Source organism: Gadus morhua, chromosome 1, assembly GCF_902167405.1.
Source record: "Gadus morhua chromosome 1, gadMor3.0, whole genome shotgun sequence".
NCBI classification, from domain to species: domain Eukaryota; kingdom Metazoa; phylum Chordata; class Actinopteri; order Gadiformes; family Gadidae; genus Gadus; species Gadus morhua.
The window spans coordinates 14,269,901-14,281,417 of record NC_044048.1 but is presented as its reverse complement, the minus strand read 5'-3'; the positions used below and the strand labels follow the sequence as shown (position 1 = coordinate 14,281,417).

Sequence of the window (11,517 nt, the reverse complement as noted above, 5' to 3'; positions counted from 1 at the left end):
TCTCTCTCTCTCTCTTGCTGTCTGTCTCTCTCTCTCGCTCTCTCACTCTCTGTCTCTCTCTCACTCTCACTCTCTGTCTCTCTGTCCCTCCCCATGTCTTCCATCCAATTGGCAGGGGGCATAGGGGAGGTAGACCAAGGGAGCTAACCTACGGAAACTGTAGACGGTCCCTTATGCATTTTTAACAGCTCAGCAGGTGATGGGAACAGAGCGGAGGGACAGTTTGTCCACAGATAGAGTGACCAGCAACTGATCGGGTAGGTGCAAGCACTTCTCTTCGGCTGGGCTAATGCTACAATATTCGTACAGGGTTTGTGTACGATTTACAAAACTCTTTATTTGGATTGAAGTGCATATTTGGCACATGTTTTGCTGCAACAAGGATGCATCTATCTAAGGGGCTTCCTAAAACAGCAGTCTGTGCTGTGCTCTGTTATGCAATAGACCGGTTCTGTGTAGGACAGCACAGGTCAGGGGTAGCGCTTACTCAAAGCGTTTTGTGTAGTTGCTTTGTAACGATGCTTCAATGTTCATGGCTAGAGAGATTGTGTAGTGAAGACGTCAGACAGCCGGGTGACCTTCCGGAGAGGCACACGTTATCACGACGGAGAGCAGAGTACCCAACGCAGATGGGGATGCATTGGAAAGTTGAGGGGATTTACATCCAGGGAGCATGTGTGCATCATTCTACACCGCCGTGGCTTACAGCCCGCTCTTCCTCACTCTGCTATAAATAATCTTCCCAGTCTTATCACCTTGCCGGGAAAGAACAGGAGTATAGATGACTCCCCAACTGTTGTTTGTTGAAATCAAGACACTCTTTCCTGCAGGCTGGTCATGTGACACACACCCTGTGTCTTGCCCTGCCTTACCGTGACCCTGGCCGTAAGGAGACGAAGTGGAAGGAGTTCAACCATCAAGGGCCTCGTTGTCATGTATCTGTTCCTCGGTAGACTGTGTTGAAGGTACTGAAGCAGAAATGCCGGGGGCCAGTGGGGGCAACGTGGAGGGCTCGTGCCAAGCCCTATGCCAGACCCTGATATCCCAGAATGGCCTCCAGAGGGAGACGGCTGACATCTCTCAGTCGGTCCTCTACACCTCGCTCATGGGCCTGCTCCTGGTCACAGATAATGAGGTGGGTTCGAGGAGCGTGATTGACATGAGAACAACATCATAAGTAGGCGGGCACATGAGAACGTCACCTCTGGTTGGATATTGTTTTTTTTGGCTTCTCTTACACATGGTCCATGATTCTGATAGAGAAACGTTCAAATGTAGAATAAACGTATACATAGAAAAGGAAATGAGTTACACACACATACAAACACATGTTTAGCGCTGCGTGCATGTTGTCTTAATAGGATGACTCCTCCAGCATTGACCTTCTTTTAGCTTCCCTGGCTAGGCTATGCTAATTAGATTAGTAGGCTAAATCTGTCCCGCCCAGCGTTGTGTACACACACACACACGCACACACACACACAAACCTTCTGAAATGGACATGTTGTACGGACAAAAAGGTCAGGTACAAACTAAGGGAAAGTTTACCCCGTGAATTGACCTGCTCCTCTCAATGCTATTTATGCTATCTTTTGCTTTTTATTCACAAACTCTAGTGACGGTGATAGTTGAATACTGTTGATAGCAATGGTATAACATTAGCCTCTCCTTCTCTTGCCTCGCTTACAGAAAGAGCAGCTAAACTTGGGGAGTGGAAGAGTTGGCCTTCGGAATGTAGGAAACACTGTAAGTTCCTAAAGCAACTAAATTCTACCAGAGTTTTTCAAGTTCTTTATTTAAGTGCACGTGACCTACAAAAAAAATATTCCCTGTCTCCATTGTCCCCGGGGTGCTAGTGTTTCCTGAATGCAGTGGTCCAGTGCTTGTCTCACACGCCCGGCTTGAGGGACTACTGCCTCCTCAAGACGTTCAGACAGGAGAAGAGCTCCAAGGAAGAGGCTAAACTCATGGAAGGTACGCTGTCCACGCACCAAGCCATCCTTACAACCATGCTCCTATTTGGCTCCAAACGCCATTCTTCTCTGCTTGATCGCCATGATCTTCATTTTGATCGCCCTCCTCCTCTCTCAGCGTTCTCTCGGGTGCTGGCGGGCCTTTGGGACGTGTACGGGGAGGACACAGAGGTCAATCCACGACAGTTTTACTCGATCTTCAAAGAAACAGTGCCTTACTTTAGCGGCTACAGGTAAGGATTACACTCGGTCCCCAGGGAGTAGTTTGTTGGACATCATGCAGAGGTCCAGGTGTTCTCTTCTGCATGAGCGTCACACATTGTGTTTAGGAAAAGGTCAAATATAAAAACATCCATCCATGGTGTTGCTCTTAGAGTGACATCATCAAAATCATCATCTCTCTCTCTCTCTCTCTCTCTCTCTCTCTCTCTCTCTCTCTCTCTCTCTCTCTCTCTCTCTCTCTCTCTCGCTCTCTCTCTCTCTATCCCCCCCACTCTCTGTCTGACCTTTAATGTTTCCAGTCAGCAGGACGCCCAGGAGTTCCTGCGGTTCCTATTGGACAGACTACACACTGAGGTCAACAGACGTGTGTGTGTGCGACGAACAGGCAAGGAGCCTGTACAAAAATATGCCAAATTCAGGTTAGCATCCAGTATTTATTTACTGAACTCCTTGGATTCTTTTTAAGATTCTTCCTCACCTTTACACCAGCGCTAACACCCCCACCATTTGCCACCTCTCAGAATCTCAGAAGAGGCCGCGGCGATGTGGAAGAAACACTTGGAGCGAGATGACAGTAAAATAGTGGGTCAGTTAACAAGCCATTACGGCTGCTGCTCCTCTTACCCTCCCCCCGATCCCAATCACAACCACGATCATCAATGATTCTCTCCCCTCTCATCATCCTCTCTCTCCCACGGTCCTATCAGACCTGTTCTCTGGCCAGCTGCGCAGCTCCCTCCACTGCTCCGTGTGTTCCCACCACTCCAACACGTTCGACGTCTTCTGTGACCTGTCCCTCCCCATGCCCAAGAGGGGCTCCACCGGCGGGGTGACGCTCAGGGAGTGTCTGGACCTCTTCTCTCAGGAGGAGAAGCTGGACAAGGAGAACGCACCGGTAGGTCGTCAGCAGACACAAGGTGGGCCAGACTAAAGTAGTCATATACGGACACAGAACGGAACGCTAGTCACTTGAGGGAGAAAAGGGTTGTTTTTTATGCTGTTAGACCTAGGAGAAGTACATTTAGTGTTTATTTATAATTATGATTATATGCATTGTCAGCAGCAGCAGCATCATCAGCCCCCATCATCAACTTCCGTGTCATTTTAATGTATTTTGCGGATTCATGTGTGTGCTTTTCACAATGTCTTTGTCTGGGTGTCTGTGTCCCTGTGTGTGGCTGTATGTGTGTCTCTAAGATGTGTGAGCGGTGTACCAGGCGAACACAGAGCACCAAAAGGCTTTCCATACAGAGGTTCCCTCAGGTCATCGTTATCCGTATCCATGACAACCATTCCATTCCTTCCTACTGTCTGATTTGAATGCTATGGACTTTTCCTGTAAAATATGCAGGACACAATAATTTGTTTAGGTGCCGATATTAATGTGGATGTAGATATTGATGGATGTCCATCTTGAAATATGATAAAAACCTTAATACCTTGCATCAGACCTGAACCGTTTCACCATGTCCCGCTGGTCCATCAGTAAAAGCACAGTGTGTGTGTCATTCCCACTACTCAACCTCGACCTTGGACCCTATGGACCTGTTGACTGTGGTAACAAACACTTCCACATCCATTCCCATCCTGTGCGACTAGTCTGTCTTCCCTGTTTGTTTTTGCTTGCTTTACGGTGATTCGTTGAATGTATGTGGTTCTCCACTGTGCACACATCTATAAGAGAATCTGTGTCCTCTTGCAGGTGCAGTGTTGTATGACCTGTATGCCGTATGTAACCACTCTGGGACAGTGAACATGGGCCATTACACGGCTTGTTGTCGGGAGGACAATGGATGGTGCTTCTACAATGACTCCAGGTGACATATCCCCACTATATACCCACTTACGAACAATGCAATGTCTGGTATTCAATACTGGAAACAAAAGCAGCACATTATTCGATAATAATATTTCTTGATCATAAAATTGATTGATTGATTGATGAAACTAAAATCTGTGACCTTTTAGCTCAGGCCTTTCTAATTGTGTTCTTCTCCGGTTCTCCCACCTCTACACCTTGTCTCTTCCTCCCGCCCCTGGCAGTGTGACTCCAGTCTCGGAGAACCAGCTCCAGACAAACCAAGCCTATGTGCTCTTCTACCAGCGCACTAACAGCAATTCCACTTTAAGGAAATAAACCTCACGCCGGCTGGATGACCTTATAACATCTTGCACAGCCAATCAGGGCCGCTTTACCTCATTGTATACCAAACTAGTAGACACAGCTTTACACTAGCTCTGGCACCTCTGACTTTGTCAGCTAATGCGGACTGAAGTGTTCAGTTTTCTCGTTACTTAAGGGAAATAATGAGGATACCTGATATGTAAGAAGGCACTCGAGGGAATTTAGAGGGAAAAGCTATTCTTGTTGCTTACAGAATATTTTGAGCTGTACTGGCCAGCTCTTTCCTCAAGGGACCTAGTTCTACAAATAGACACACTCTCCGTTTGCTGCTATGATTTATTTAGGTTGGCTAGATATCAATGGACTTAATCATGTGGATATAACACCTGGAGTATGTAGAAGTTAGAGGATTAACTATGGCACAACTTAAAGATTCAAATCAGGTTTAAGAAGTCTTGAAAAATAGCTTTAAACATATAAACTGAATGTATGCCATTGTAACCCATATTTCAACATGACAGTTAGTTATGTTATGTACTCTAAAAAGTGTTATTTGTTCTTTAAAGGACTTAAATACAGTAATTGCTTGACTAATGCATACATTGGGTTAGACACCTTTTTTTAAGATATATTTTATACTTCACTGTTCCCTGACAAAATACTGATTATTGTGACATTTAGATGACCGCAACTGACCACCCTGTATTATACCACTCTGAACCAAAAATAAAGTTCCATTTTACAATTTGCCTGAACTTTACTGGATGCCTACGGCGCGCATGCGTAGTGTGTAGTGGGCGGAGCTTCTCGTCGGTCAGGAAGAGGAGAAAGGCGGACACAGCAACTTCAAACTGTAATATTACATACTTAGTCGTAACTATTTAGTTCTTTAAAACTAGCGTCAGTTCCTTTATGAAATTCGGATGGACAACGGGTTGTACAATTGTCTTTAGTAGCATTGAAAGAACCATACATTAGATACTCGTCACTAAAACAACACAAAACACGATTAGCTTCGATGCTAGCTGACGCTAGTTGGTTTGACAGGCCCGGGACAGAACCAGAACCCAGCCCGGGGTGTTCCGTGTTAAACATCCAGAACCAGAACCCAATCCGGGTTGTTCGGTGTTATACACCAAGAACCAGAAGCCAGTCTGGGGCATTCATTGTTAAAACACCAAGAACCAGAACCCAGCCCTGAGGGTTCCGTGTTATAACACCCAGAACTAGAACCAGAACCCAGCCCTGAGTGTTCAGTTTCAAACACCTAGAACCTAGCGCGAATTTTTCCGTGTTAAAACACCCAGAACCCAGCCTAGGGTTTTCCATGTTAAACACCAAGAACCAGAACCCAGCTCAGAGTAGTCTATGGTCTCTCTCTAGATGTCCCCCCAGTCCAAAGATTAGTTGTTTCAGAATCATATCTTCTTCTCCCCTAGTACCGCTAGGCAGTAAAACACAATACGATCCTGATCATTTCTTATTCCCCATAAACTAACACAGTACGACTGTCTGTAAAGTTATTCCAAAAGAAAACTAGGCAAGTAACGAATGTTATAGCAACACCACTACGTTGTAAATGCTTCTGCTTATTATAAGTGTTCATGTTCAGCAATTAATTTCAGATAGCAGCCATCAGGATGAAGTTGGTGATTGTAGGGGACGGAGCCTACGGAAAGACCTGTCTGGTCATAGCCTTCGGGGGCCAGTCTCTAGAGGTCTACGTCCCAACAGTGTTTGGGAACTTTGTGACACACATTGAGGTGGATGGGAAACGGGTAAAAAAGTATTTGTTATTGTTATTTAATGATTGTTTGATTGACCAAATAAACTCGATATTAGTTCTAGATTTATAGGCTGATTTAGCGATGGGCGATATGACAACAATATCCTATCCCAAGTAGGGATGTAACGGTACACTGAAGTCACGGTTCGGTTCATACCTCGGTTCAGACATCACGGTTCGGTACGAGTTTGGTACAATGAAGGGTAAAGAAAAAACAAAAATGCAGAAGGCTATTCTTTTTTATTGTGCATGTCTCAGGTTGTACCACCTACTGTCATACAGTCTCTCCCCTGAGCTAGCTGCAACAGCCTCAACTGTGTAATCTAAGATGTAAACAATAAGTACCACGCATCACCTCCAGGCTCCGTAACTTGTAAACAAAATAAGACAATCAGTTATAAAACTGAAAATGCAACATGTCTTATTGATGAAAGTGATAGATTTGGCGCATTTCCACCGGAGGGTGCGGGTTGGTTCGGTTTTTTCTATAGTACGCTGAAACGCATCATTCACATGTATTTCAACTTTTAATCAGTCAAACGCTTTCATTCATTATTCATTACGGCGCCTGGCCTAGAGGCAGCTGTGGGAAACTCACTGTTTCAGCTAGAATTCGAACACTAGAAGAACTTCGAGACTTGCAGTGTCCGAGAAGCTTAACCGCTGTTCAGACGGAGCTTCACCTTCCACACACACAGTCGCGATATACCATTGGTGTCCGCGAAGCCTAGCCCTTAATGAAGGTATTAAATAACAGTTATTGAAGACAGATTTGATTTGGCAGAGGAAACAACTTTGGGTGCGTGTATGAGCCATAGACCTATAACTGTATTGTGCTACAATTCACATCTAACCTTCTCTCGGTAATGGCAAATCATGGCAGATCGTGCAACATTTAACTAGGTCTTGTCGTTTTTTTGGCTACCTTGAAGTTTGTTTTGGAAAAGGTGGATGGTTGGATTTTGGGAAGGTCTAAATAATCAGATATTTGTGAATCAGGTCAACTGTAACATGGTACATTGGAGCAATGAGATGGAGATACATCTTATTCCTCCTTTTATTCTCCTCTCTCCTTACCCCTTCTCTTTAGGTCACCCCAGGTGGAGCTGCAAGTATGGGATACAGCCGGTCAAGGGGACTACGACAGACTGAGGCCCCTCGCCTACCCAGACACTGATGTCATCCTAATGTGTTTCTCTGTTGACAGCCCCGACAGTTTAGGTAGGGAAAGCATTATTAGTTAAACTGATGTTAAATGTTTTCTTTAAAAAATTAACGAATATGGTAATATTTAACATTTGTAGATGTTTGGGGCATGGTTCCCTTGTTACATAATCATATTCTTATTAGACAAAAACCGAAATCCGAGATGAAGTCATGCATATCAATAATTTCTGGTATTATGATCTATCCCCCAAATATTTAACTCATAAATGTAAAATCTCTAATTATTATGTCATTTTTTACATGTATTCATCTTTGTTCCAGATAATATTCCTGAAAAATGGACTCCTGAAGTGAAACACTTCTGTCCAAATGTCCCCATTATCTTGGTGGGCAACAAGAAAGACCTCCGCAGCGATGAACACACCAGACGAGAGCTCGCCAAAATGAAACAGGTGTGTGTGTGTGTGTGTGTGTGTGTGTGTGTGTGTGTGTGTGTGTGTGTGTGTGTGTGTGTGTGTGTGTGTGTGTGTGTGTGTGTGTGTGTGTGTGTGTGTGTGTGTGTGTGTGTGTGTGTCGCACCCACTAGTGCTAAACAAACAATATGTAGCAATAGTTTCCCATTAAATATAATTCCAGAGAGCAAATATGCCAAAACGATTTAAAGGATAATGTAGTGGGTTCATTCCCCAGTGTCCATAGTCTAGTCTTCCTTGAGCCAATTATACCCCTACCTGCTCAATATTACGTGGATCTATATTCAGTCCCTCCAGAAGAATGCAGCGTTTTTTTGTGATTGTTGCGGCCAAAAATCCTTCATTATGCGGCACGTTTTCTTAAAAAATGCAATGAAATATACAGCATATTTATGCAATTTTATGCGATGAAATTGCGGGAACTTGCACAAATTGCCGGAACTTGCGGGAACTTACGAAAAATGCAGCTTTTCGATGACGTTCAAGTCGTCACATTTTTCAACTTTCTGCTAAGATATTTGTGACTTTTCTGCAAAGAAAATGCGGGGATTATGAAATCATGCACACCCCACATATTTTGATTGGAAATCAGCATTTTATGCGGTGAAATTGCAGCATATTTGAAAAAATGCGGGCCCCGCATGGATATGCAGACTTTGGCTGATTATGCGTTGAATTATGCGATCGCATAATCACGTTTTTCTGGAGGGACTGTATATTGACAGAAAGTTACTTTGGATACATGTGTCTGCTTAAAGACTCAATAGTAAACAGCGAAGAGGTCAAACGTGTTTAAATACCCAACCCTTCACACCTTCAGCTAACCCTTTGTACGGTCTTTTCCCCGTGTTGCCAGGAACCTGTGCAATTTGAAGAGGGTAAGGACATGGCCACCCGCATCAGTGAGAGAGGTCTTCGAGATGGCCATCCGGGCAGCACTACAGGCCAAAAAGCGGGGAAATAAATCCAACTGCCTTCTGTTATAGGCTCACTGAGGAGGGGCAAGAAAGAATAGGGCTCTTGGGCGAGCACAGAGGGCAGCGTCCGTTGAGTTTATAGGGTAGGGTTGGATACTGGGGAGGGCAGAGAAAAATACAGGGGATGCCTTATTTCTAAATATCCAGTAGCGTTGCCGCGGTGTGGACATTTTCATACCGAGTAATACGCTCGTGTCAACACCGGTATTACGGTGCCATATTGCTTGCACCTAACAAACCCCCAAGGATCGAGTTTTGTGTAGGGCAGGTGGCGGGGGACGATGGGAAACAATCAGGAGTGCAGGTCCACGCCAGGCTTAACAGAGGGGGACACACAGGAGGAAAACAGTACAGGACGTAACAACAGATACTTCAGAATAAAGATATAAAGATATAAAATATATATATATATATTTGTATATATATATCTATTAAATATATATATATATGTGTGTAAACTGTGTATATAGGTGGATCTTACATTGTATCGCCTACATGTAGTGCCTTGAAAGCAGCGGTTAGTGAAAGTGGGATAACCCTTATTGTTGGGGATTTAGTCATTATTGTCCATGCTTCACCTTTTGTGAAAGCTTCCTCCCCTGTCATTGGCTAGTCCTCTTTCCGGCTCATCTTCTTACTCAGGCGCTTTGCAAGGGGTATGCCTGAAAACCCGATTGTATGAGATGTAACCCATGTCACATTGCTCATCGTGATGGACCTTTTCCGTATGCGTGTGTATGTCCGTGTGTCCGTGTGTCGTTTGCACTCCATTACAGGTCTGCATGCAGTGAATATGTGAATATTTGTACTTTCTCTGTGTTTATGTAATGTAGGTAAAGGCCTTTTTCAAATCATTCAACCCCTTGTCCCCATGCCAAAGTTACCCCCAATGGCCAGGTCTGATGGTTCAAACGGGTAATCCAATCAAAACAGCTCCTCAGTGACATGGAAGCTTTCACATGCTTACTGGAAGACATTGTATCATCACTTGAGGCACAATCATTTGAGTGGTGTAGTTGATGAGAAAGATTTGCTTTCAGATACCTGAAGTTGACATATTACAGTGTCCTTTATGTACTGTATGTCGTATAAGGCCTTGTTCTGACATGCGTCTGACATTTATTTCCAGATTGCCTTTCACTTGACTCCCCTTTTATTAATTTGTATATTATTGTATTATCCATTTCATGGTTGTTCTTTGCCTAGTATATTTTAATAGTTTTCTTTAATCCTGCTGTTATGATCATCTTATGCCAGTTGAATGAAAATTGTAACCAGAGCATTGTTCATTCAAAATTGAAGGTCAAGTTTGAGGTGAAAGGATTTTAGGGGGGGGGGGGGGGAGAGAAATCTTCTGGGTTTTTTTTGTACTGTGATATCGTCAAATATATGGAGGTTTTTTTTTCCGTATAAAAGCTGGGAATAGGGTTTACTGTTTTGCATCTGTTTCTTTAAAGTTTACAGCTAATTGTGGAGGATTATGTTATAAATGTATGTCCCCAAAAAATTGTGCATGCCAGTTTTTATCGAGCAAAATGTAATGCACATTGTAAACACCTTCGTAGCTGTCCAATCAGGACGGTGTGAAAGTGCACTGGCGTTTACAGCGCCAATCAGGTAAGCGGGGAAAGGCAGCCTTCCCAGTCGGTCCCGCCTCTGCCCCCCGGCTACAAGCCAGACTTTCTGTAGCCATTTTATTCTGTTGGATTCTGTGGAAAATAAGTTCTGTTCGAGGTTGACCTACATGACAGTCTAGGATATAGTGCAGATCGAGTGGCATTGGTAAGGATTTGTCCTTATTACCTTTTTATCATGACGTAAACAGTTGATATCTTCACAACTTGACAAGGCAGAAGCTATTGCTAACTAGTTAGCGTTCTAACAGCAGCTCGCCATCCAGAAGTGATGACCGCCAGACGTCATTGCTTGAATACTTCTCTGATATGGTTTTGTGTATTTTGAGTTATAACGGTTTAATTAAAGGGCTAACATTGACATCAACTACCGTATATACGTGTCATTGCCATATAGCCTAGTGAACAATACGAGTGTACTGTTGAGGTGTCAGGGCTGATGCTGCAGAGTTGCAGGTGAAATGTGTGCGCAAGTTGGATACAGCTGATCTTACATTATGCACTACTAACACGTTATGCATTAGCCAAATGCATCGTGACAATGCACGATTACATTTATGGTACCAGGTATTTAAATTGTTCTGTTTTTGGGTCTGAAGCATGCATTTTAGAGACTTTTCACAATTTGTTCCCATGTCCCATCCTACGCGTCCCTTTTAAAATGTGCATTCTATAGTGTGTAGTAGATACGAGCTGGGGCTTGGTATTCAGATAAATAAAATGCATTTCCTTAGTTTTAAAGCTGCCACAAAAGGGGAAGGAGGACAATCATACAAACTCAGTGGCCAAGTATGGACTATGAAAGAAGGTACGCCGTCCATACCTGCTGTTCCAACCAAATCCATCTACATATGGTTTACATTTTTCAAATAAACTATTTGTTTTTCCCTGAAGGGGTGGGCGTGGTGACCGAATGGGTCGCTATGGCAACTCCTCCAATGATCACAACTTTCGAGACATGGACTACCGAGGCTATGGCCAAGAGGAAGAGGAAGCCGGAGGAGGCTATGACATCAGAGACAAGGGCAACAGACAATATCGCCGAGAGGATCAACCTGGCGTCGTCTGTGACTTCCCTCCAGGTCGTCTCCAGGACCACCCGGGTTTTGCTCAAAGAGGCGAGGTCGGACGCGAGGCGGCAGGCCCGTGCCCGTCGCGCG

At 44.2% G+C, this 11,517-nt stretch overlaps 1 protein-coding gene and 1 pseudogene across 2 annotated transcripts; both read left to right on the top strand.

Annotated features, from left to right (window-relative positions):
• Nucleotides 1-29: 29 nt before the first annotated feature.
• On the top strand, nt 30-5,067 carry usp21 (ubiquitin specific peptidase 21). 2 transcript variants are annotated; one of them, XM_030338188.1, is made up of 12 exons: nt 30-257; nt 954-1,135; nt 1,690-1,746; nt 1,857-1,974; nt 2,092-2,206; nt 2,495-2,614; nt 2,717-2,781; nt 2,903-3,090; nt 3,393-3,471; nt 3,645-3,752; nt 3,898-4,012; nt 4,239-5,067. In XM_030338188.1, the coding sequence occupies exons 2-12, from the start codon at nt 980-982 to the stop codon at nt 4,330-4,332; spliced, it is 1,215 nt and encodes a 404-aa protein (XP_030194048.1). In that variant the 5' UTR covers nt 30-257; nt 954-979; the 3' UTR covers nt 4,333-5,067. The 2 variants fall into 2 exon arrangements, with proteins under 2 accessions (XP_030194048.1, XP_030194130.1); XM_030338270.1 differs by having other exon boundaries at nt 40-257; nt 831-1,135.
• Nucleotides 5,068-5,113: 46 nt separating this feature from the next.
• On the top strand, nt 5,114-11,388 carry LOC115560268 (rho-related GTP-binding protein RhoA-C-like; annotated as a pseudogene).
• Nucleotides 11,389-11,517: the final 129 nt, after the last annotated feature.